The sequence below is a fragment of the Eubalaena glacialis genome, chromosome 2, assembly GCF_028564815.1.
Source record: "Eubalaena glacialis isolate mEubGla1 chromosome 2, mEubGla1.1.hap2.+ XY, whole genome shotgun sequence".
Taxonomy (NCBI): Eukaryota; Metazoa; Chordata; class Mammalia; order Artiodactyla; family Balaenidae; genus Eubalaena; species Eubalaena glacialis.
Window position 1 is genome coordinate 160,740,564 of NC_083717.1, and position 27,388 is coordinate 160,767,951.

The 27,388-nt window shown below is 35.5% G+C and overlaps 1 protein-coding gene across 11 annotated transcripts in view; it reads left to right on the forward strand.

Annotated features, from left to right (window-relative positions):
- The window catches only part of GPHN (gephyrin), a 615,197-nt gene that overhangs the window by 506,982 nt on the left and 80,827 nt on the right, over nucleotides 1–27,388 (forward strand). For all 11 annotated transcript variants that reach the window (XM_061180933.1, XM_061180924.1, XM_061180928.1 and 8 more), the window contains 5 exons: nucleotides 7,549–7,641; nucleotides 17,227–17,282; nucleotides 23,010–23,129; nucleotides 24,660–24,718; nucleotides 25,784–25,937. In XM_061180933.1, coding sequence (XP_061036916.1) covers nucleotides 7,549–7,641; nucleotides 17,227–17,282; nucleotides 23,010–23,129; nucleotides 24,660–24,718; nucleotides 25,784–25,937 — 482 coding nt within the window. The remainder of the gene's footprint in view (nucleotides 1–7,548; nucleotides 7,642–17,226; nucleotides 17,283–23,009; nucleotides 23,130–24,659; nucleotides 24,719–25,783; nucleotides 25,938–27,388) is intronic.

A 27,388-nucleotide genomic window follows, 5' to 3' on the forward strand; every position in this document is an offset into this window, starting at 1 on the left:
CTCAGGCTCCTATCAAATTACTGCTTTTGCCTTTAGTCCTGGCGTGTGTGAGATTTTGTGTGTGCCCTTTAAGAGTGAAGTCTCTCTAACACAACACTGTGAAGCAATTACACTCCAATAAAGAGGTATTAAAAAAAAAAAAGAGTGAAGTCTCTATTTCTTCCAATCCTGTGGAGCTCCTGCAATCAAGCCCCACTGACCTTCAAAGACAAGTGCTCTGGGGGCTCCTATTCCTGGTGCCTTTCCCATTTTTAATCAGGTTATTAGATCTGTTTGTTTTTGAGTTGTAGGATTTCTTTATGTATTCAGGAGATTAACCCCTTATCATATATATGATTTGCAGATATTTCTCCCATTTTGAAGTTTGCCTTTTCGCTCTGTTGATAGTATCCTTTGATGCACAAGAGTTTTTAAGTTTGATGTTGTCCCCTGTGTCTATTTTTGCTTTTGTTGCCTGTGCTTTTGTTGTCATATTCAAGAAATCATTGCCAAATCCAATGTCATGAAGCCTTTCCTCAATGTTTTCTTCTAAGAGTTTTATAGTTGTTGGTTTTACATTTAGGTCTTTAATCTTTTTTGAGTTAAGTTTTGTATATGGTGGAAGATAAAAGAGTCCAGCTTCATTCTTTCGAATGTGGCTATCCAGTTTTCCCAACATCATTTTTTGAAAAGGTTATCTTTTCCCCATTGAGTGGTCTTGATATCCTTGTCAAAGGTCATTTGACCATATACGTGAGTGTTTATTTCTGGGCTCTCTATTCTATTCCATTTGTATTAGACAGAGTTCTCCAGAGAAACAGAACCAACAGAATATATATAGGAAGAGATTTATTATGAGGAATTGACTCACATGATTATGGAGGCTGAGAAGTCCCATGATTTTCCATCTGCAAGCTGGCAACCCAGGAAAGCTGGTGTTATAATTCCAGTCCAAGTCCAAAAGGCTGCAAACCAAGGGAGTTGATATAAAGCCCATCCAAGGGCAAGAGAAGACCAACGTCCCAGGTCAAACAGGCAGGCAGAAAGCAAAAGGGACAATTTTTTTCCTCCACCTTTTTGTTCTATTCAGATGCCCAATGGATAGAATGATGCCACCCACAATGGGGAGGGTGATATACTTTATTGATTCCACCAATTCAAGCACTAATCTCATCTGGAAAAACTCTCACAGACACATCCAGAAATAATGTTTAATCTAGGTATCTCACGGCCAGTGAAGATGACACATAAAATTAACTATCAAACCATTGGTCTATTTGTCTGTCTTTATGCTAGTGCCACTCTGTTTTTCTTACCGTAACTTTGTAATATGTTATAAAATCAGGAAGTGTGAGTCTTACAACTTTGCTTTCTTTATAATCGTTTTGGCTGCTCGGGGTCTCTTGAGATTCCATATGAATTTTAGGATGAATTTTTCTATTTCTGCAAAAAATGCCATTTGCATTTTTATTGAGATTACGTTGAATCCATAGGTGGCTTTGGATGGCATGGGCACTAAGAATATTATGTCTTTCAATCCATGAACAAAGGATGTCTTTCCATTTATTTGTATCTTCTTTATAATTTCTTTCAGCAATGTTTTATAGTTCCCATTAGTACCTCACTCCTTTTTATGGCCAAGTAATATTTCATTTTATGTGTATACCATGTTTTATTTATCCATTCATCAATTGATGGACTGTTGGATTGTTTCCATCTTTTGACTGTTAATGAATAATGCTGCAATTAGTATTTGTGTACAGGTTTTTGCATGGGCATATGTTTTCGTTTCTCTTGGATTTGCCCTTGCCTTTTAAGAAGAACTGAATTTAAATAATAGCAGAGACTCCTCTGGAAGTCTAGGCTGCTAAAAGTCATTTTAAATATAACCTGTATTTGTTGCTTTGATTAGCCATAAATGAAAAATACAGTTCTCTTTCTTCAGAAACTTAAGAAACCAAACACACACTTTTCTCACACTCACCACCTTGAGAAATCTTACACACAATTTTGCAAATACTTGCTGATATATTACTAACTGAATATACAAGAGTAGTATTCAGAGGGGCAATAATCAAGGAGAACCTACTGTCTTAAATGGGGTCTTGAAATAGGTGATAGACATTTATTGATAACAAAAAGGAAGAGGCAGGTTTAGGCAAGTCATGACTGTAAGCATGGAGGTGAGCATCCATTACACACAAAAAAAACGACTTGCTTAGAGGAGTCTAAGTGGGAAATAATGAGAGTAGAAGTTAGCAAGATGTCCTTCTCCATTTTATGTATCCTCTGGATGAAGTTGGTTGTATTTGATTGATATGACCTTTTTCTCTATTTACCTGACATTTCTTTCCCTCCTTAGTTCTAATCATTAATGTACTCAATCATTGAGTCAGTCATTCAACAAACATTTACTGGGTGCCTTTTAAGTATCAAGCACTGTGCTTGGTACTGGGGATACAATGATGGGTGAGATATGCTGTGACAACAAGGAATTCACAACCTGATGGAGAAGTCAAGATAGTTTCACAAACAACCGTAATGTAATGTGGAAAGTGTACCATAACAGATGGATACAAATGTTTTAAGAATATGAAGACTAAGTACAATCCCTCCAAACCATTCTGTGTCTTGTCACTAGGCAAGTTCATAAAAAGTTCCATTATCTCTGAAGAGACTTAAACACTGCTGGGAGGTTAACTTGAAGTCATTGCTCTGCTTAAAAATCCTACATTGGATTCCCATTTTCATGAGATTAAGTTTAAACTCCCTCGATCCTGCTTCCGTTGTCTAAAATGCCCCCTCCTTTCTCCTACTTGGTTCTTACTTCAAACTGTAAAACTCAGCATAGATACCTCATCTAGGAAGATTTTCTTGATGTTCCACAAATTGTTGGTTAGGTGGTTTTTTCTGTATGCTTCCGACATTGCCCTGATCATATATCTGTCACTGCCCATATCATACTATCTTGTAATCATATTTTTATTTTTCCATATCCCCCTTTCTCACATGCACTGTTACATGTGAATTCCTTGAGGAAATCAGCCAGGTTTTACTAGTATTTTTGTCCCCAGTGTCTAGCATACAGTAGGTTCCCAGTGTTTGATGAATGGATAAATAAATTGGTCAGTGAACTAACTTTTCCTGTTTAGAGACAGAAGACCAAAGACATGACATCTGAGCTGAAACTTAAAGGTTGCCTAAGATTCACTAGGGGGAGAAAAGAAGAAGGAAAAAAGGTATTCCTGTCCAAGGCAACATTATTTGCAATGGCATAGAAATAAGAAAAAGCCCACCATGTTTAAAATGTGGCAAATCATTCTTTGTATCAGAAACTGGACACTTGTCAGAAATAAAGCTCAATCTCAGTATAAACATTTTCCAAATTATGCTAGGCAAGTCTTATGCTAGCACTACAGAATTCTTAAAATAGGATCTGTGTATAATTTTGTAGCCTAATGAAGCTTGGGTAGATTGTAGCATTTAAATAACTCGCTTATAGGATGTAAAAAAAAGGGAACCTCCTCGTACACTGTTGGTGGGAATGTAAATTGTACAGCCTCTGTGGAAAATAGGATGGAAGTTTCTCAAAAAACTAAAAACAGAACTACCATAAGACCCAGCAATTTCACTCCTGGGTATATATCCAAAAAAGCAAAAACACTAATTCGAAAAGATACATGCACCCCAGTGTTTGTGGCAGCATTATATATGATTGCCAAGATATGGAAGCAGCCTAACTGTCCATCAGGAGATGAACAGATAAAGAAGATGTTACACACTCACACACAAACACACACACACACACACACACACACTGGACCACTACTCAGCCATAAAAAAGAATGAAGTTTTGCCATTTGCAGCAACATGAATAGACTTGGAGGGCATTATGTATGCTAAGTGAAGTAAGTTAGAGAAAGACAAATACTGTATGATATCACTTATATTCAGAATCTAAGAAATACAACAAATTAGTGAATATAATAAAAAAGAAGCAGACTCACAGATGTAGAGAACAAGCTAGAGGTTACCAGGGTGGGGAGGAAAGAAGGAAGGGGCAAGTTAGGGGTAGGGGAGTAAGAGGTACAAATTATTAGGTATAAAATAAGCTACAATCATATATTATACAACATGGAGAATATAGCCAATATTTTGTAATAACTATAAATGGAGTATAACCTTTAAAAACTGCAAACCACTATATTGTACACATGTAACTTATAGAACATTTAAAGCAACTATACTTCAATAAATAATTAAATAAACTCACTTATTCTTGTCATATGTACATCTTCTCAATCCAAAGTTATTATTTGAGCCTCCTCAGATTTGAGGGCTATTTTTTAGTGTTTATGTGTATTGTAGGATGGGGGTAGGGGGTCAATTATTATTGGAAACTTACAGAACAAAGTTTTTACTTTAGTTTCCAGAATCTAATTTTGTCAAATTATGATTGAGTAGACTCTATACCTTAGGAACCCTCCAGAGTGGAATTGCACAGTAAGATATATGAGTAACTCAGGCATTAAAGGGAGAAATCAAGTCAGCTGATACTCTTTTCTCTAAATTGGCTGTCAGTGAGAACTTAGGTAACTTATGTTAAGCCACTACAATATCTACAACTGTCAGTATTAACAGTCTTTCAAACTTAGCATACTAAGTGTTCAACCTCTTTCTTTCTGGAATACAGGAATAAAAAGAGCCATGATGGGCATGTATCACTGCTCTTGGGCTACTGGCAAGGACTTAGGAAGGAAAAATAACATGTGCTAGCTGTTGATGCCATCCGTTCTTTGTAGTTTTCTGTGGTGGTGGTAGCACATACATAAAATAAGATTTACCATTTTAATTGTGTTTAACTGTACAGTTCAGTGACATTAAATACATTTACATTATTCTGCAGCTATCATTACCATCCATCTCCAAAACTTTTTCATCTCCCAAAAATGAAACTCCATACTCATTAAAAAATAACTTCCTATTCCTCCCTCTCCCCAGCCCATGGCAACCACCATTCTACTTTTTGATACTATGACTTTGAGTTTGAATATTCTGATTACCTCATATAAATGGAATCATACAATATTTGTCCTTTTGTGACTGGCTTATTTCACTTATTTTCACTTATTTTATAATGTCTTCAAGTTTCATCCATATTATGGCATGTCAGAATTTCCTTCCTTTTTAAGGCTGAATAATATTCTTATATGTATATACTACATTTTGTTTATCCATTCATCTGTCAGTAGGCACTTGGGTTACTTCCACTTTTTGACTACTGTATTGTGAATAATGCTGCTATAAAAATAGTGCACAAATATCTGTTCAAGTCTCTGCTGTTAATTCTTTTGAATATATACCTAGAAGTGGAATTGCTGGGTTATATGGTAATTCTATGTTTAATTTTTTGAGGAATCACCTTGTAGCTTTTTTAAATGTCAGGGAAACAGAGGAAGAGCAGTACATGGAGAGTATGTAGCTATTGCCATTGTAGTAATGATTGACGCTCTAAGATCTAAATTTCAATCCTACCTTAGCCACCTGTGAAATATATGACCTTGGATAAGTTACTTACCCTGTTTAAACTTCTCTTTTTTCATCTGTAAAATGAATATAATAATGCTTTACTAGATTTTTGTAAGGATTAAATGAGATTATATATGTATATGATATTACTTAGTAACTTATAAAATGCTGTATAAACATATACTAGATTAACTGGACCAGCTGCCAAAAAAACTCAGCCCTGGTGCTATATTTGATTATTAACCACTGTTAACTGAGCTATTCCAAATCCCAGAAAATTATTCTCTTAGGATCTGAACTGGCATAGCACTTATATTTTCATTCACCACACCAGACCAGAATAGTTTCAGATAAGGAGCTACCCCAGGTAGTTTATTGTGACCCTGGGCAGATGCCATGGGGCTCACTACCAGAGACTACCTTATAGCTTCAGGTTCATTTGGGAGTTAATGTTGTATATATGAATACAAACCAGACCCTCTGGTCCTACCACTTCCCTGGTCTTACAAAGTATGGTCCATAGCTACAGAATAGCTTCAACCTCCTGGGAGTACCTACAGCTAGAATCTGCTAAGAAGTTCTCCCTTCCAATTCAGGTGTCACTTTCCTTAAAAAGAAAGAGTCAATATCACTATCACTGTGGATCAGAGTACAAAAGTTTTAAATCTGTCTGTCCTTACTTCTTTGTCCTGGAATCTGGAAACCAGAGGCTCTAGGTGGCTAAGAAGGACAAAGCTAAAAACAAAAAAGAAACAAACAAAAAAAGACTCATCTAGCTCTGGAAACAATGGAATTTTCTAAATCTGTACAAACATCTTATGTAAATCAAGTTCTATATTACTTGTAGTCTTTGGAGAGAAGCTTGATTTTTTTTTTTCCTCCTCCTCTTCTTCCTTCTCTATCTCCTATTAATTATTCTGTTACTTCTTTAAAATAATAACAATAGTAATAATAATAATAATAATAAGGAAAGATTCTGACTAGAGGATTTAAGGAATTGGTCATGATTCTTGAAACTTTTATTCTTTTTGGCACTAAATCAAACTCCTGAGCTGTAACCAAATGTGATTGTCACCCAGAGTGGATGAATAATGGTTTGAATAGTCACTTCACACAATAGGTCACTGGTGCTCTTCTTATAGTCACTAGTTTTTTTAGGTTAATAAAGCCAAAAGTTTGGCTAAAGTTAAATAGAATGATAAGGAAGCTCCTTTCTTTTCTTTACTTTTCTCTTCTAAAGGAAAAAAGCTCTAAAAATTACTTGTGATCATTGTAGAAAACTTGGAAATTTTCAGAAAATTATAGCAAAGGGTATAAAATTATACATAATTCTAACATACTGCAGTAAACAAATACTTTATATTTTCATGTATGCCTTTCCCATCTTTTTCTGTTGCTCTATATACATATGTCTTAACATAGTTAGGATTATACATTATATGTACAGTTCTGCATGTTTTTAAAATGTATGTCATAAGAATTTTCCTGTGTCAGTGAATATTTTTCAAAAATATTACTTTAACCTGTATAATATTTTATCATAAGGATACATCATTGTCTGTTTAAATTTCTATATTGTTAAACTTTTGATTTCTTTCCATTTCTCACTAATGTAAGCAACTCTGAAATAAACATGTACAGAAAGATTTATCCTTTTTCTTAAGATAGATTTCTAGAAGTGAAATTACTGGGTCAATGACTATGACTGTTTAAGAATTTACTTTTTAAAGGAAATCATCTTTGGATTGTTAAAGGATTAATGACACATCAACTTGAACACATCTTTGATGACTGTGTAGCTACTCGTATTCAAATAATCCCTGCAAGCATTGCTATTAATTGACTGAATCTTAATCTTTTATTTCAGACACTAGGATGCATCTCTTCCTTCTGTCGCCTATTCCTTGGGATAGAAATCAGGAGATCTGACTGAGCCCTTATACAAGCCTTGTCAGACAAGTACATATGTCCACCTTGTTTAGGACTACCTGTTTAACCCACTGCACTTAACATCCATATTTTCCTTCTTTTCTCTTACAGATGGAATGGGGCGAGTCCTTGCTCAAGATGTATATGCAAAAGACAACCTACCCCCGTTCCCAGCATCAGTAAAAGATGGCTATGCTGTCCGAGGTAAATATTTTGGTTTTCTTGAGTATCAACATACTCACATTGTAATTTTTTTTTTTTTTTTTCAGATTTTTGGCTCAGCCCAGGTACCTAATGACTATTACATCTATTTCCCCCTTGGTTGTCAAAATAATTTTATTCACAGATAACAATGTTAACCTATACCTATATATTTTCCAGCACAATCTTGATTAAAACTTTTCAGTGACAGTACTATAGTTACTTGAAAATTCTTACTTACAAATAAATATGTAGAGGTTGATAAAGACACCGTATCATGATTTGTTCTTTCGGCCTCTACACATACCAGATGGCAGACAATCTTGGTCTGGAAGTCCAAATGTTTTCTAGTTGAAAACATCTATATGGTCCAAGAAAGAAGAGCAAACTCCCAACACCAGGGATAAAGTGGGGAAGTTTTTTTCTCCTGCTTTAAACTCAAACATCAATAAGGGCTTCATAGAAAGCAAGCATGAGGGAAACCTCTAATTCCCTAGAAGATTCCATATTTCAAGGCTCTGAAGCCCCAGATGGTACAAGCAGCTCATGCCTTTAGAGTTGCCTGGGATTGCATAAAGCTCAAAAGCAAATACTAAATAGCATTTGCCTGCCTAAAGTCCAATCTACGAAAGAACCCAAAATGAAAATGCTACTGAATTGCTTAGAAACTATTATTGGTTATTAACTCAAGGCTGGTATCATTGAAGAAATGTCTAAAAACATTTCCCAGTTTATCAGAGCTGTTAAGAAGGCCAGTTCCTTTTTAATGGTCATTTATGGAGTCCCTTACTTGATTTTTTGGTTTTGGATTTTTTTTCACTCTATTTAGCTATTAAAATAATTTCCTCTTTCTTGTAATTAAATACATTCATTGACCTCCTCCGTGTTCCATTGCCATCTCTTAGCAGTATCTTTCTCTGTTGGAGACAGTAGAACAAATGGTTAAGATTATGGACTTTGAGTGATAAAAAAGTGAGTGATAACAAAGTAAGAGAGATCTGGGTTCTAGCACCAGTTCCATCTATGTAACTTTGAGCAAATCACTTAAACTTTTTGAGCCTTGGTTTTCTCATCTATAAAATGGTGATAATTATAACAGTATTTATCCCAACAGGTTATTGTGAGAATTAAGTGAGACTGTAGAAGGCCTTAAAGTATATGGCAAACACACACACACAAGAAAGCACTCAATAGTTGTTTTTTTAATGTTTAATAGTAGTACCTATTATTACTATTATTATTACTTTTTTATTTTTTTATTATTATTATCATATTTTCTTCAAACATCTCTGAAAAAAGGATAACATTTATCTAAACTGTTATTCTCATAAAATGGTGGAGAGATTAATTCCTACTAGTGTATTCTTTCTCAGGAAACTGTCTTAAATGCACCTCATTCGGCTCTATCTCACAAATTAGAGTATTTCTGAAAATATAAATAACAAATCCCCAATGCCTCCTATGTTTTCTCTTCCAAATTCATTTCTTCTATAGTGTTTCTTATAATGAATATTATCCAGAAAGAAAATTATTTTAGTCTTCTGATAGCCTCACTGGCTCTTGTTTCTTATTCCCTCTAAAATGTAAATTCTGTTTGAACTTATAATTGGTAGCCGTATTGGATTGCTATGAAATGATGAATTCTTACTTCCAGAGTAGAACAAACAACTACAGCAGGTGAAACACCAAAAGGACAAGAAAGTCTATTTTTTATATTCTCAGTAATGTAAAGTAAGAGAAAGTGAGAAAATAAATTATATTAGGCAGAATTATTCTGAAACAGAAAGTTGTTCTGTGATTTTTAGATGAGGTAGCAGCAGCTCAATAAAAAGAAACTATTGCTTTTAGCTTTTCTAGTTAGAGCCCATGTGAGCCAGGAAAGAGCCTTTCTGCAACTGTAGAATCTATCAAAGAAATTTATATATAAAATTACCATTTAGTATATCATATTTATTCTTTTGTTTTAGAGTGGTGGTGTTTTTAGTTATTTCACACACATATGCAGACACACACACACACACACACACACACACAAACATTTAAAATGACATCTCACGGTATAAAATGTTCAACAGATAAGCCACCATGCAGCTAATTCACATTATTTCTTTCCTGTGAAACGTTGCTAGTTCTCTAAGATATGGAATGTATAACAGAGACATAACACATAACAGATAACCATCATGGATATGGTTAAATTTCAAAATAGGAATGACTGGTTACTTATAATCAACATCATAATTAAGGCAGCAGAAGTCATCAGTGAACAAAAAGGCATGGTCTTAGTCTTTTCTGTGTTATAATACCAACCCCAGGCAGTGTTTTGGTAAAGAATATCCTTGAGGCTATTGTTGTGGCTCTCTACCTCTCTACTTTGTATACCTTCTTCTCTCCACCCCTTCTTCCTTTACTCCCATTCCTTTCTCCCCACTCCCTTTATTCTCCTTGTTTTTCTTCTCCTCTGCCTTTGCCTTAGGCCTTCCAGTAATAACCAGTGGCACCTGTGAGCATTGCTAACCCTCTAGGTGTAAAGAGGTTGCTAACTTGCTCTGGATCACTAAGCATTAGCCAGTATCCTTCAGAAACATGTGGGATAAAACTCCAAACCAGTTGGAGGATCACTTACTTTAAGGTATGTGGGTTGAAAAATCAAGACAGTAACAAATAGCTAAAGAAATAAGAAATAGGAACAGCTTTTAAAAAATAAGAAAGAATAGAGTATAAAGAAGACAGGAATCAAGTGATGATGATGTAAACTAATAAACCTAAAACTACATTCAGGAGGGAATGAATTTGAATGATGAAAGCAGAGAAAAGAAAATGAAAGTAGCATTTACCAGTTAGAAGCAATACAATAGTTTCATTCATATTTTTGAGGAGTTATTTCTCCCTTCACACTGATTAAGCCAACCATCTTCTTGATGCATTCACACGCTCCTATAGAGATGTGGGTGCCCATTGTCTCACAATTGCTTCTGAGATGTTAATAAAGGTAAAAATATCTCAGAATACCAAATTCACTCTCTTGAAAATGTTCAATTTTAAAGGCTTATCACTTCAGAATTAGTTTTGGGATTATTTAAGAAAAGGGAAAATTATAAACAAGCCAATAATTATTTTGAGAACCATGTGCAACAAACAATTCTGGAAAATTATATTAAGAGAAATCCTTGCCATTTAGGTTAAGTAAATATTAAAGCTTTTTCTTTTATACATTCTGATTAAATACATGCTTATGGAAAATACAGAAAATCAAAAAGAACATTTTAACCCATTATCTCACTGTCTAGCTACTATTAACATTTTGTTGTACTTCCTTCCAGTGTGTTAAAACGCATACTAAAATTCGGTATAACCTTTTTTATTTTGAGCTAGTTCTTATTCTGTCACAAAAGTCATGTTTTAGAGTTTCTGTTTTGTCCATTTAAATCCTGTTTGGCCATAGCTGGTTTTCCAACTCATTTGACAGCCAATGGCCTTCCACTGTAGGACACTTTGAATGAAAAAGAAAGCCTTATGATATAGGAGTATTACTCATGTGAGCAGAGAGGTAATTTGGAATAATTAATTTAAGTTAATCCCAAAAAGCTTAAAATAATGTATTTAAGGAAATAATATATCTTTTCCAATACTAACAATATATGGGCATTTTTCTCCTGGAAGATGATGGTAAAGAATATAAAATGCCTTCTCATTCATCTGTTCTACTCCTTGCTCCCTGCTTTCCAGGCAGCAGATTTAAAATTCCAAACAACTCACCTGATTTAATCCCTCAGTATAACTGCAGCAAGTATTAATCCTGTTGTGCTAGTCTTGTCACCTACCCTTGCCACCACTCCAAACTCGTTCTACAATGTTAATTTTAGTATACACATAAATATCAATACTATTACCGTGTTGCCTATCATCCACTCTTAGACAGTTTGGTTCCATAATTAGAGATAAACAAAATCTTAGTCCCTCTGCCTTATTCCTCTGTTGAAGAATAGAGGTGGCTAGGACCTCTGAAAGTTATGCTATCTATGACCTCTGTTTATTCAGTCCTAACATGGAAACGATGAGGCTTTTGTTACTGAAAATAAGTGAATAGCTATAAAGGATTTCAAGAGATTTAAAGAGAGCTCCCACATGGCTAGAAAATGAAAATGAGGGATAATTCTAGGGCAAATGGCTTGAGGATGATCATTTTCTATACATTGCCACAATGAATAGTTATCTAATGGTATCAATTTTATATCAAATGATATAATCAGAAATCTTCAAATAAAGACAAAGTGTTTTCTGGACATTAAAAAGGTGGAAGTGGGAGCAGTTTCAGGGTCTAGCATTAAGCATTATACAGTGCATTTGCTGTTAGGATTTGGTTTATATTGCTTTTATCTCTTCCTTCAAATTAAATTCTATAGTTACAAAACAGAAAAGAAAACTTATTAACAGAAATGCCAGAATTAGTGGGGGGAAAGAGTCTAAGCCTTTACAGAAATCCTTGGAATCCATCCATCTTTTCTAATGGCGTACTGTGGCTTACTTAATTTCTTTCCAAGCTTTAGCTTCATCTGCCACTGTACCTCCACTTCTGCCCCCTCCCACCCAAGCTGGTAGAATTCATCTTGAAAATGGCAACTTTTCTTTTACCTGTCTCTTTAATAGATATTTTAAAATAAATATCAGTAAGTTAGGTAGATTGATCGTTACTTTTCTGTCTTTATAATAAATAGTTAGCCTTGGTGTTGATGTAAAATCAGGACTTCTGTTGTAGTTCACTAATTTTTTATTTCTTAAGTGTTCTCTTAGTCTGAATTTGTCTGTATTCCATTCAGTCTTACAGTGCTCTGCTCCTCAGAAAGGGTAGTCCATGAACCAGCTGCATAAGCATCAGCTTGTTAGAAATGTAGAACCTCAGGGCCTGTCCCAGACCTACTGAATCAGAATCTGTATTTTAACAAGATGTCCAGGTGATTTCTATGCACATTAAGGGTTGAGAAGCACTGTTATAAGGGAAATAGTAAAAATGACTCTTCCATTGGTACCAGGGACTTTCTATAATGTTGGTTGACTGAGCCTTCCTTAGCTAGCAATATAGAGACATGTTTCCCAGGTGGAAATTTTCAGGGCAAAGTGGAGAACATAGTTAAAGTGAGACATATTCTCTCCCCAGTCAGTGTACCTTCCTTGGCAACAAAGCATCTTGCTTCTTAGAATCACTTAAAGGCTCTTTCAGTTGTTGGTCTCCCTGACACTCTATACCAACCTTGCCCTGGATTATCTCTAGCCACTCATTATATAATGACATTTGTTTGGAGCATTTGTGCAGAACACTGATATGAGCATTTTGAGTGTATGTATATTTGCATGTGTGGGGAACAGGAGACAAAAGGAAGACTGAAGAGCAGAGGGTTTCAAAAAAGAAATAAAGGAAGTGATCCCTACCTACCACACATTTATAAAATTACTTAAGAAAATTTACAAAGCACAATACTAATGTGTAGAAGACAGTTTACAAACTTCCCACCTAAGTATTATGGAAGTGCCAAATTCATTTCTTTATTTTATCAAATATTTACTGAGCATCAGTGATGAGCTAGGCACTATGCTAGACATAATCTAAGTTATATAGAGTTAAACAGAGCAGTCTTTCTGAACATTCTAAAGATGGTGAATGTTGACTCATATTTTGAAGAAAACAATATACATGAACCAGCATAAAATGGAAGGCATTCAAAATACAGCATTTTGCAGTGGAAAATATTATTTATTGTTCATTCATGCATGCATCTTTCTACAAAGATTCTTAGGAGCCACACTCATTCGTTTCTTGAACTTCCGAATACTTCGTATATTGAACATTTATTGAATACCTATTATTCAGCAGGCACTAGGAATTTCCCTGAGACAGATAAGCAAATGATTACAAATACATTAGGAAGCCATAATTAGAGTTATTTCAGGAATACACTGCGGAAACAAAAGAAGAAGTAGTAGGTGACTCTTGAGGGAAAGGAAGTCAGATATGACTTCCTAGAGAAGGTGACACTTGAGCTGAGTCTTAAAAGCTAAGAAGTCTTTAACCAGAAGGCAGGGAGAAGAAAAGGACACTCCAAGCAGTGAGAGTAGCATATGTTATGGAGCTGAAATATGAGTCATCTTGGTATTCTCAGGTACTCCTGAGAGTAGCTAGACTATAGGATAGAGGGAGGACGTGAACCAGAGCCTTTACACATATTGTTTTCTTTAGGTGAATATCTATAGATGAAGCATTTTCATTTCCTCTCTGTCTCTCTCTCTCCCTCTCCCTCTCCCCCCATCTCTCCCTCTCTCCCTCTCTCCCCATCTCTCCGTCTTCCCTCCACCCCATCTCTCCCTCTCCTTTTCCTTCTCCCTCTCCCCCTCCCCCATCCCCACATATTTTTGCCTACTTAGCTCTTCCTCATCCTTCATATTCAAATCATAAATGCTTTTATCAGGGTGGCTTTCCCTGACCCTCCAGTGTAGTTCAGGTACTCTCAGTGTATGCTCTCATAAAACCGTGTTCCTTTCCTTTAGAGTGGTTTTCTTAATTTGTATTTATATACAAATTTGTACTTATATGCAAATTTATATGTTCATTAATGTGACTATTTGATTAATATCTATCTCCCTCACTACATCGGTGGCTTTAAGAGTTTTGTTTTCACCACACCCATAGAAAGATACACATTAATACATTAGACATCACAATCAAATGATATACACATACATATATGACATATACAATGCATATAAATATATATGCATGCATATATATAAACAAAAATAAGTTTCTGGAAACAATTTTCACCTTTACCATGTGTGACGAGATATATTTTCTGTTCTTTTTCTTTACAAGATGATTTTACAGCCCACCTCTATTTGTGATCTAGAGTTTGAAAAACATCGCAACAGACTGACACTGCATTAGAATAGAAACAATATCTAGTTTTACTCTCTACTCTGTGCCAGCATCTAATATAACACTAAGGGCACAGAAGACACTCAGTAGAAATTTAGTGGATGAATGAAAGGAATAAAAAGCCTTAAAAGGTATTATTTTTAAAGTATGGTTATTCCCATTTTTATCAACAAGCAAACTGAAGGTTAGAGAAAGTTTTAGTAGTTTGCTGAAAGTCCAGAGGCTAATAATAGGCAGAACCAGGATTCAGATTCAGCTTTTACTCTAAAACCATGCTAATTTTCCCTTGAGCAAGAAGTAAAAAGAGAAAACATCTAGGTTGCTTATGGGAGGTGGAAAGCTGGTAATATCTCTAGCAGAGAAATAATCAAAAATAAGTTTATTCAGATTTGAGATGCAGTTAGTGCAGAACTCTGAAAGATAATTGACTTTTTAATTTTCTACAGTAAGAAAATTATGATTAACTTTAAAATACTGCAAAAATAAGTGTGGGGATAGATGAAACAAAATTGGTAAAATGTTGATAATTGTTGAAGCAGTGATTTCTATGTCTGTTTTAAATTGTTTCATTAAAAAAAAAAAGAAGAAAGAAAAAAGAACCCATGAAAGCAGCATAAGAATACCATTGCAGGAAAACTACAGTATTCTCTTTCTTACAAACGAACACTGAAAATACAATAGCATTCCAAAAAACACCAGAAAGCCAAGAGTTTATTAACTGAGACAATGTCTAAAAAGCACAAGATAACAACATCTAGTAAGTAGAAGACACCCAATGTTAATTTTTGTTCCTCTTCACATCAGGTTAACCAAAGCCAGCTGTGCAAAAAAGTGACTTCTTATAAACGGTATTGTATATATAAAGGCTTTAGAAAAAAATACTACTTTGGGGCTTCCCTGGTGGCGCAGTGGTTGAGAATCTGCCTGTCAATGCAGGGGACACGGGTTCGAGCCCTCGTCTGGGAAGATCCCACATGCCGCGGAGCAACTAGGCCCTTGAGCCACAACTACTGAGCCTGCGCGTCTGGAGCCTGTGCTCCACAACAAGAGAGGCCGCGACAGTGAGAGGCCCGCGCACCGCGATGAAGAGTGGCCCCCACTTGCCACAACTAGAGAAAGCCCTCGCACAGAAACGAAGACCCAACACAGCAAAAATAAATAAATTAATTAATTAATTTTTAAAACAATACTACTTTGTAGTCACATAAAGAATAAATTTTTTTTTAATAAATGTAATCAGGCTACATGGATTCTCTTATATCTGGCTTCTTTCTTTCTTTAAATTAATTAATTAATTTATTTATTTATTTTTGGCTGCTTTGGGTCTTTGTTGCTGTGCACGGGCTTTTCTTTAGTTGCAACGAGCGGGGGCTACTCTTCGTTGCGGTGCACAGGCTCCTCATTGCAGTGGCTTCTCTTGTTGCGGAGCACAGGCTCTAGGCGCGCGGGCTTCAGTAGTTGTGGCTCGCGGGCTTCCGTAGTTGTGGCTCACAGGCTTCAGTAGTTGTGGCTCACGGGCTCTAGAGCACAGACTCAGTAGTTATGGCGCACCGGGCTTAGCCACTCCACGGCATGTGGGCTCTTCCTGGACCAGGGCTCGAACCCGCATCCCCTGCATTGGCAGGCGGATTCTTAACCATTGTGCCACCAGGGAAGTCCAAGAAACAATAAATTTTATATCTCCTCTCTAAAAGAGGGAAAATACTTTTTATTATTTATCAATATGACTGCAAATATGATTAAAATATTCATATAAATAGTGTTATCTTTGCTGTGTATGTGCCCCCAAACCCTTGCTGTATGCCAATTACAAGGAGATAATGGTCATGATCATGAAACTCATTAGGTATGCATTGCCTTGCCAATAGTATTGGTTTGAAATCCACGTTGTATGTGAAGAAAACCCTTTTGAATACATTTACCTCCAGGAATATTTTTTCATCCAGCCATTACTATACTGTATATAGAAAAAAATTGGATGAGAAGTTTTTTCCATCTCAAGTCTGAAAGTGTTTCTTCCAATTTAAAAATAAACAGTCAATGGGAATTGTGATGCAGCACTGCCTGTGTATTTTGATTTAGAAACAGCATTTTGATCCATCATAAAAAAAAAAATACTGTATTGGAAATTCAGGGACTGGGGTTTTAGTCCTAGCTCTACCACTAACCAGAACTTGTTAAAGGTACTGAACCTTTTCTACCTGAGTTTCTTCATTCTGTAACTCATTTCCTTCAAGTGTCAAATGAAGAAAAGAATATATGTTCTTTCTACTTCACTTGCTACTTCATATATATGTCTCCATGAGTGTGTACACACGTATAACACATACATACCCATTTATTTAGGACGATAGGCTAAAAGAACTTCCTATTAAAAAGTGCAAGAGTGGAAATTATGGAACAACAAGAAAACTATCACCAGAGACACCAAGAAAAGGCACAATCTGGACCACTTCTATTGTTTCTTGTGAGTTGTGGATACCAAAGATCAAACTAGTAATAACAAAGCCCTTTTCTAAACTAGGAGATCAGAAAAGTATTCCACTTTCCTGAAGCCTTATCTGATCATTTGAGTCAAGTTTTAGAATTCCAACACTAGGTTCTTATTCTTTGCTATAGGTCCATTCTGATGATTGTTCTTGGTTCTGTTCATCTCACAGCTGCCGATGGCCCAGGAGATCGTTTCATCATTGGGGAATCCCAAGCTGGTGAACAGGTGAGATTCATAAGCCTGAAAGGCCCTAAAGATTTTAGTTTCATGGACTTTCAGATTCTAATTCTAGACTTCTGCCATTGTTGTAATGGAAATCTTGGAGAAGGATTAGACAGGTTTTCAAAGAGATGAAAGGATGGTTCCCATGAGAAAGAACCAAATGAATTATTTCTTAACTGAAAGAATCTGCATCTGTTAATATACAGCATGGTGTTACTGGTATGTCTCAGATGACATGCCCCACAAGCATTTTCCAGCCCTGTGATTGGATGAATCTTTCTTCTGGTATAAACATTAATGTTTGAATAGAGCTACAATTTCTAAGTGGTCTTTGCAGAGTTTTCCCCAACTCATGTTACATACAGGGAAATTTAGAAGAAGCAGATTATTTAATCTTTCTAGCTAATCATTTTGATTAATTTTTCTCATCAGGGGGCTAACCAGAGAACAGGTATTTCTTAATAGAAATGAAGCACTAATGGGCCATGGTGGAAGTACAATAGAAGTCCTCTTAATTAATGCTTTGGATACCAGTAATTGGTCATTTAATTGGAAATAAGTTACAAGTGGGAAATTATCTTTTACTTTTAAAATAAATATAAATGTAACTTAAATAAATGAACATTTATTTGTCAGTAATTTGATGGAGAGCCAAGGCTTTTCTTTTAATAAGTATCTGCTATTTGAACTTCTCTTATACCCAAAAGGCATTATATGTGATTTCAAGTTTTAGTTTCTTTAAAGTGGAAAAAAAAATTTAAGGCCTTTGCAAAGTATCTAAGTATAGAATCCTTCTAGATTTTTATTATATTTTTATAATTTTTTTTACAGTTGCTTCACCCATACCTAATTTGACATCAGTTCTTTTTAGCAGCCTTTTTTAAATGAGTTTTTCCAAAGGTTTAACTTAATTTTTATAGGAAAAAAATAACTCCTTTTACACTCATATATCATTGGTTTATGTAATATTTATTTAAATAACTTAATTCAGTAGCACCTATTGCCACAAACTGGTACAAACAAGTTTGGGAGCAAACTCAGTTGAATCTTAGGTGTACAAGAGAAGAGTCTAACAGTTTCAAACAAAGTGTGCTGTAGGCATCATTACGTTCAATAGGAAATAGAGAGCATATGTTAATCCAGTGAGTTTTGAAAGTTGGTTAAAAGAGCACCTTCCTTATTGACTAGAGCCAAAGGGAAAACCAACGCACTTTTCTCTTCTGCTACCACCAAACACTCATAAGGATTATATAAAAATAAAGGAGGAAATAAATAGATAGGGCAGTTTGAGCAAAAGCTATATCCCACGCCTTAGCATGTACTCCCATATGTACTAAAAATAGAGAGGGGTTGAGGAAGTATATAGGAGAAGGATGGTGCCAGTGGTGGTAACCCTGGCTGCCTCACCTCTACATCCAAGCATTGAGGAGTACTGTGTACAGGTCTCTGAAGCTAAGCCTGGCACTGCAGTAATTAGATCCTTGTGCATGCTGTGCACAGGCTGGTTTTGCTCTTCAGGACTGTTTTCCTGACAAAAAGAACAACTAGACCTAGGTCCCTTTTTTATAAATAACTTGCATTATGACCTCATAACTTACTTGACCTCTTGGTATGTGTATCCATCAGCAATGGACATACAAAGCAACCATTTTTTTTTAACAAAGCCCCAAAATATCAATTATTCAAGGAGTACTTCTCTGATCTTCAACTGAGTCTGTCCAACATTTATCAAACATACCTACTGTTTGTACCAAGAAGCACTGTGCTAGGTTCTAGGAATATAAAATAGATTAATACATGATTACTACTCTTAACAGTTTACATCTAGTGGAGGAGACAGAGTATAAACAACTAAATATAATACAATACATTAAGTGTTAAACTAATGCTGTCAGTCATGTGCTATGGAGCACAATAGAGAGGTTGAGCGTTTTGTCCTAGAAGGGCTAGGCAGATGACATTGGAGCTGGGCCTAAGAGAGTTTTACAAAAACAGAAACAGAAATGAAAAAGGAACATTCCAAGCAGAAAGAACAGTATAAGTCAAGACCCAGTGGTGTTTGAAAAATTGCATGGCATTAGGAAATTGCAAATAGTTTGTGGTAGTTACAGCCTAGAATACTTAGGCATAGGTAGCAGATTGTTAAGAGCCTTATGGACCCTTAAACTTTATTTACTAGTTAAGACTTCCAACTGATAACAAGGAGCACAAGAAAAGTTGTGAAATTAAAAAATTGCCAACTTCTTGTAAGTTCTCATAAAAGTTTGTTGGGAAAAAAGATCAAAACTATATAAGAAAACAGGGTTTTTCCTCAAGTTACCTGTGATGTACTTTATCTATAACTGATATATCATACACATACACTCTTTACAGCAATCTCAGGGATCTTGCAAGAGCCAAATTGCTCACTTATTGAAAGTAAATACACTTGAGCACTAGGGGACCATTGCATACACTGAGACAGTTATTTACAACATGGTTTATTGGTGTACCAAAATACTTGATCTTAAATCACTTATAGTTTGGTCCTATTGGTTAGCATTGGACACCTTCAATTTCAGTTGTGTAATTATGAAGTGCTATCATTGGACAAAGTTCAAAAAATCCAACTCAATATCTCTATTAAGGAAAAATCAAGATTTTTATAGTTTTTACTTTTTATAAAGTATATAAGGTACCTATATCAATAAAAAGAAAAAAAGAGTTGGTAGTCTTAACAATCTAAAGGAAGTACTTCATTTATTGCTCGAGTTTTTCCAGTTGATTCAATTCAATTGCAGTTTATATGTCTACTCTAAGTAAATATATAAATGTCTTTATATATCCAGTAATATTTTTTACATTAGATTTAATATAAGTAAGCTGGTGGGAATCCTTCACCTACCACTTAGAATTACTGGTTTTGGAGAGGAGCCAAATTTTTTATTTAGCAGCCACACAGAAACACTTCTTTAAAGTTGGTTTAAGCCAAGAAGTAGAGAAAATTACAGGTATAGCCACAGTAAAACTTAAAGTAAATTTACATAATATGGTACATTGAATCAGACTAAATTGAGGGAGGGCTCCAGGCTAACACACTTCAGCTTAAGAAGCAACTACCCTGAAACTCACTTTGGGAATCACTTTCTGCCTTAGCCAAAAAGGCACTTTCAGGGGAAAAAAAGGGCTTCTTTAGACCTACATTAAATATTTTTATTGCACAGGCTCAGAAGATAGTTTTGACATTAGCACCTTTACTAAAAAACACATATATCAAAACATTAATGCTTTTCATCAAAAATCACTGCACTGCAAAATGGTCATGTTTAGTGAATTAAGAGATGCACCAGATAATAAGTAGTATCTGGGGTTGAAAAAAAATTAATGCATTGAGGACTTCCCCAGTAGCTCAGTGCTTAAGAATCCACCTGCCAATGCAGGGGACACAGGTTCGAGCCCTGGTCCAGGGAGATCCCACATGCCGCAGAGCAACTAAGCCCGCGCCCCACAACTACTGAGCCTGCACTCTAGAGCCCGCTAGCCACAACTACTGAGCCTGCGTGCTGCAACTACTGAAGCCTACATGTCTAGAGCCCATGCTCCACAACAAGAGAAGCCGCTGCAATGAGAAGCCCGCGCACTGCAACAAAGACGCAATGCAGCCAAAAATAAAAATTTAAAAAAAAAAAAAATTAATGCATTGAGCCCTAAGCTTTTTTTTTAAATTCTATGCATTATCTTGGTAGAAAATTACATTAGAATGTAACAATTCCAAATAAGCCTGAAATGTCTTTTATTCAAATAACATAATAAGGGGATATAAAGTATGTAGTTCAATGCCAGATTTGATCCCAAGAACCTTTCTCCAGTGACTTGTGGGAAAAAATCAGTGAGAACACTGGAGTTGTAAGCCAAGAAGGGTTACATGCTTCATGTAGTTGTGGTAATGAGATCATGCATACTTATTCATTCATTCTGGAAATATTTATTGACTACCAACTTTGTGCCAGACACTTTCTAGGCTTTGGGATGATAGAGCAATAAATATGTCTGGAAAGAGGGTGATTAAAGATTAATGAAATGACTCTACCCAAGATATAGACAGGATTAAGGGAAACTAACAAAGGAATGTGAAGCACTCAGGTACTAGCAACAGTGAGATTTCATTACTACCTCTAGGTCTGAAGGGGCAAAGGGAGAGAGTAGTACCTAGACCTGGGAGATTGATAGCTATGGGAGAGGTCCACCTAATAGGAGCTGTGGCATCAGTAGTAGAAATGACATACCCATCACCAAACTGCAGCCCAGCAGGGAAAGGGCAAGGGGAATAAAAATTGTACTTCTCTCTCTCTCCTACCCTCTGATCTCTTGTTGGCCCCTCCCGTTGGCTGAACCTAACCAGAAGCCAGAGTGATGGGAACCTGGTTGAAACAGTCCATAGAGGTTGGCCTTCTGGGCCACAGCACAGGAAAATGACGATGTGATCTAGAGAGGCAAACAGAAAATGAAAATTGCTGTCTTTATAAGGCTTATAGTCTGGAATATAATAATGCACCTAACACTGAACCTAGCATAGATTGAGTATTCAATAAATATTAGCTATTGGTGGTATTGTTTACAGCAATAACATTATGGAAATAAGCTTTTTAAGGCTTTTCTAACAAATAAATTTCCAGTTTTACTTTGATAGTACATCTAGTGGAAGGGTATTTTTCCTTAATCATTCCCTAATTTTTTTTAATGTGGTAAAAAATGTATAACATAAAAAGTACCATCTTAACCATTTTTAAGTGTACACTTCAGTAGTGTTAAGAATATTCACATGTTGTAACCTGAAATTTTAAATACCTAAGAAGCAGATGTCTTTGGAAAGATATCATTTTTATTGGGGAATTAATGTTAATTAATTAATTAATCTCAGAATTAATTAATCTCAGAATTTTCTTTTTGGGGACATTTAAAGCATTCCTCTTCCCAAATCTGACCTAAATCATGGCCCATGACAAGTGACTCTTCTGAGGCCAGATCAAACCTATTAGATGGAGCTGACAGAAATATGATTTTTCCTGTGCTGGGAGGAAGTGTGCAGGGTAGGTCCTGTAGTCAGTCTCCCATACCATTCATATGAGAGCTCAGACAATAAAAATCTTGGATATAATATTTAACCCAAATCATTACAGACACTGGAATCATTTTTAAATGATTTAATTACATTTGTTAGACTTTTATTATTAGTTGCAAGGTGAACTAATATATTTTATAAAGATTTTCAAGAGCAATAATTAAAATAATTTTTCTGGCTTGCCTTTATTTAACTAAAACATTGGTTAATAAAATACTATAGTTCTCAAACATCAGAACTTCAGTAAATGATCAACATGCTGGTTTTTCATAATTGTCATTCATAAAATCATATTGCATGGTATTTTTTTAAAGACTGTCAAATCACTTTACATATATTAAGAAAATTCACATTGAGTGAGAGACAGTAGTGGCAAATATAAGTGATAGTTCTTCAAAAGGAAAGCAGGGCACCAAGAAAGACATCTAATTAAGTCATTACTTAAGTCAAATGAAAGCCTCTTTGGTGTAAATATATCTGTTTGTGACTTTTATAACATTTTCCCAAAATGAATAAGACTGTAAGATTTTCCTTTTATGGTTTGTTTCAAAAACTGTCACATCTCCTGCAGACTTTTCCTTTGCAGCAGTAAAGTAAATCGACTCTTTCTTGCATGTTTGTTTTTCCAGCCGACTCAGACAGTAATGCCAGGACAAGTCATGCGGGTTACAACAGGTGCTCCAATCCCCTGTGGTGCTGATGCAGTAGTACAAGTGGAAGATACTGAACTGATCAGGGAATCTGATGATGTATGTCATTACCAGGTCTTATGGCTCCATTCCTATGGCAGTATTATAAGTCATGCCTATTTTCTGCAATGTTTATGAGATTAGCCCAATTTTTTTGGTTATGTTAGAACCTTACATTGTAGTGTATAGTAAATAAGGAACTGCCTTAGGCTTGAAAACCTTTTGTTATAGGAGATGTTTTTATGATCATTACTGTGATTACAGCAGAATTTGAGCCACATTTGAGCCAAGAAATTTCACATGCAAGCAAGGAAAGAAACTACCTCAAGATAGAAGAGCAGAGATATTAACTGTTGACTTACCATCTAGCTGAGAAACTTGTTCATCAAGACTAGCTTCTGATAAAATGTGAAGGAGATTTTAATAGAGAAGAATTTAACAAAGAACACTTGGGCAAGTTCTTGAATATTACACTAAGCCAAGCATTTAAACCAAATGACCCTTTCAGCTCTGGTTTTCTATAATTCAGGAAAATCTGTGCCACCAAATTACAGTCTGGAAACATTAAATTTATGTCAGTTCCCCCTCTATTGCCTAAAATAAAGGACTCTGTTCTAAGTAGGCCTTTATCTCACTGAAACTAGTGGCAATTATTGAAACCAAAGGATCAGTCACGAATAAAAGAATAATTTCAACTGAGGTTTTAATGACTGGCTATCTTACTTGTTTTGAGACGAAGTTTAAGATATCTTATATTTTTAAAGTTAGAATTAATAACAAATATATATTCTCCTCGGCTGGGTATATAGTAAAATTTGGCCATGCTGAGACACACCCTCTTTTCTTGATTTGGGGATTTTCTCTTTAATCACCTTCCCACAAGTAAGGCTTATAAAATTCAACTCTTGGCACACAGATCACATTGCCCTGCTGTTAAAACTGTCCAACAGATTTATTGGCATCAGTGAAGCGAGCAGAGCATTGAAATCCAGAACACATGCCTCCACAGACTCTGCCAGATGACAAGACACAGTTCCAGTGTCACAATGTTATTCACAGTCCATAAATGTAAAAATGATGGTCACCATTAATTTATAGAAATCTACTACCAGATAAACTATAAGTCCTTCACTGAAATTTCTGCAGGTATTTCAGAAATACCTGCAGGTATATATGCAAGGAACCTTGGCATAGTATTGAACCCATGATTTAGAAGAGACAGGTTATCTCCACGCACATTCACTGTAGCTATTAGGGTAGCCATCTTTTTTTTTTTTTTCCTTGAGAATGCTGCTTACAAAGTAAGAGTCAGTATTTGAATTGGTACATTTTTTTAAAAGCATGAGAATCAGTGAAAATGTTTGTTTGTTTATTTATTCATTCATTCCTTGACATCAAACCTGATTTTTCAGGAACCTGTGGTAGAAATTCATCATGTTCAAAGAGTTTAGCAAAGGCTTTTCTGTTCCTCTATATTTTTATATATTCTGGGCCTATCTGATGATGAAAGCATCTGAGTAGCTAAATTCTATTGATCAAAATTCAGTTAGATTGTTCTGTTTGAAATTACATGATTTGCTCTTATTATAGGGCACTGAGGAGCTTGAAGTACGAATTCTGGTGCAAGCTCGGCCAGGCCAAGATATCAGGTAAGTTCATAACATATAGAATGTATAGCCAACTTTTGTTTCTGCCATGATCATGAACTCAGGAGAGCATGGCTATTATAAATTCACAGCTCAGTCAGTTAACCATTAGCTTTCAGGGCTTTTAACAAGTAGCAAAATTAATTTTCTGAATTCTATATCCCATGTCTGCCCTCCCTACTTTTTTGTAAAGTTGGTAAAGGCAAATGAAATATTCAAAAGCAACATGAGAAGGAGGCAAAGTCATGAGCCTACATAATCCACAGTTAATCCTCCTCCTAGATAATCCAAAATTACCCATCCCTACCCCTTGGTAATCCAGAATTTGATATTAACACAGATACTTTCAGAGTTGAGTATTTATATAATTAGCTGAAAGCCCCTCCTCTATTGACTGCCAATAATAATGGAATAATGTATTACTGTTTATATACAAAGATGAGACTACTGTCTTACCATAAGTAGTGTATATATGTCAAATGATTTTTCTTACAATTGAATATGTTTGCCCTGATTCTATTAATGCTAATTTGCTCAACATTTTGTAACAAAGCTACACTTCTCCAGTTCCTGTGGCGGCAGGCCAAGGTGAATGGACCTCTACAGCCACAGAACTGGACCAACCTAAGTGGTCTAAATGGAAATTATCTCCATGACTGTAACCTCATTAGCATTATTCTCCTAACCACAAAGCTAACAAGCTATGGACATGGCATTAGATATTTTCATATAAATGCTTGCCTTACATCAAAGGAAGATTGCAATTGGTGTTTTGGACTGTAATGTGATACAAAACAATTTATAAAATAATTTTCAAACATGAAGTAACATATTCCTGTTTAACAGCAATTGATACAAATCTATTTCTGTCTTCTGTTATGTGATTTAATTTTTTTAATTAAAAAAGCATAGAGTTTTTAGAATCTCTTCGTTTTAGTATTCTGGTCCTGCCTCATCTCTTGACTTTTTCCCCCTTGAGTGTCCTCCTTCTTTATCACTAAAGTTTCCTCTGAGTTGAGAAAATATTATTCTTAGTCTTACTGTTTATGGTTCTGCTTTGACTTTCAGACCCATTGGCCATGACATTAAAAGAGGGGAGTGCGTTTTGGCCAAAGGAACCCACATGGGCCCCTCAGAGATTGGTCTTCTGGCAACTGTAGGTGTCACAGAGGTTGAAGTTAATAAGTTTCCAGTGGTTGCAGTCATGTCAACAGGGAATGAGGTAAGGAAAAAAAAAGGGGGGGGGGGTGTGACAGCAGGGGAAAGGTCGTGGGTAGTGGGGCTTTCAGATGAAAGCATCTCTGACATTCTGTGTTCTGTGTTATAAATAGAACATTAAGGATTATATATCTTACCACATTTCTATAACAAGGAAATAATAAATTGGCCTCAGGATAGTTCAAGTACAGAAAATGAAAAGGAAGAACTAACAATTACATATTAAGAAATGTTCCCTTCCATTTACTAAAATGAAATATTACAACCAATGGCCTTCCACACACTCAGTACATATAAACAAAGAATGTTGACTGCTAGCTGTAGATATTCAACTGTGCAAACCCAGTACTTAGTCTGTTGGGACAATCAATTGTGCATACCCTGCTGCAGAGATGATGGGCCACCTCTGTGTGGGAAATAATTCAATGAACTGGGACACCATGGCTAGCCCCTTTTCTTGCTAAACATTCCATGTGATCTTTAATCACCAGGAAGGATTTGAAAATCAGGGGTTTTTTTTTCCTCTAAAGATAGCATCTCTAGTAGCATGCTATTCAGAATGTGTCAAAATGCCATTTCAGCCCTGATTTAGGAAGGGGAATTTAGTCAGTCTTTTTATGAGAACTTTTGAAAAACTTCCTGTTCCCTGTTTGCTTAGGTTATACAAAACTTAAATTGGAAGCTGTAAGGTCAAACTGGGAATATTGAAAAGTGAATCTGCTGGAAATTCAAAGCCTAAAAGCAGGATCAAACTATTGAGATTTTTTAAAGTAATTCCTTTAGATCTTATACTATTTTTAAACAGATTAACAAGATTTCATTTTTTTTTCTCTTTTAACCTCTAACTTTGTTCTGAAAATAAGCCATTTGCTACCATTATTTTTAATTTCCTAGAGTCTTGGAGATGGACATTTTCAAGGGTCTATTACCCTTATAGTTCTTTTGGAAAGGGCAAAAGAAAAGAATGTTTTGTTTTGCTAATGGAGAGGTAAATCAGAATTCTAGATTTGCTTACTTCCCAGTATAGGTGTACTAGTCATTCCCAAAAACTATTGACTGACCCAAAATAAACATTCTTTTTAATTGATCTACAAAGTGATGATTCTAATATCCCTAGGACGAACTGACACTATGTTTAGCATCAGAAAGAAATTTCTGTTAAACTGGTTGACTTAATGATCTATTCTTATTTGAGATTTATTTACATGCTTTGTGCATCTAAGTGACTTCATGGGGTTTAGGAAAGCTAAGTAGAATGAGCAAACAAATAGACAACTAGTTATTAGTCAACTTTGTTTAAGCTACATTTATTGTGTTCTTCCTAATGACTTTGTAGGTCTGGATTAATATTCTCAGTTATCCCCCAGAGTACATTGGTAGTATTTTTTAAGCTATCTTTTATACCCTTTATTAAAACTATTTACTAGTAGTAGGGAAAAGTGACAGGGTGAGAAT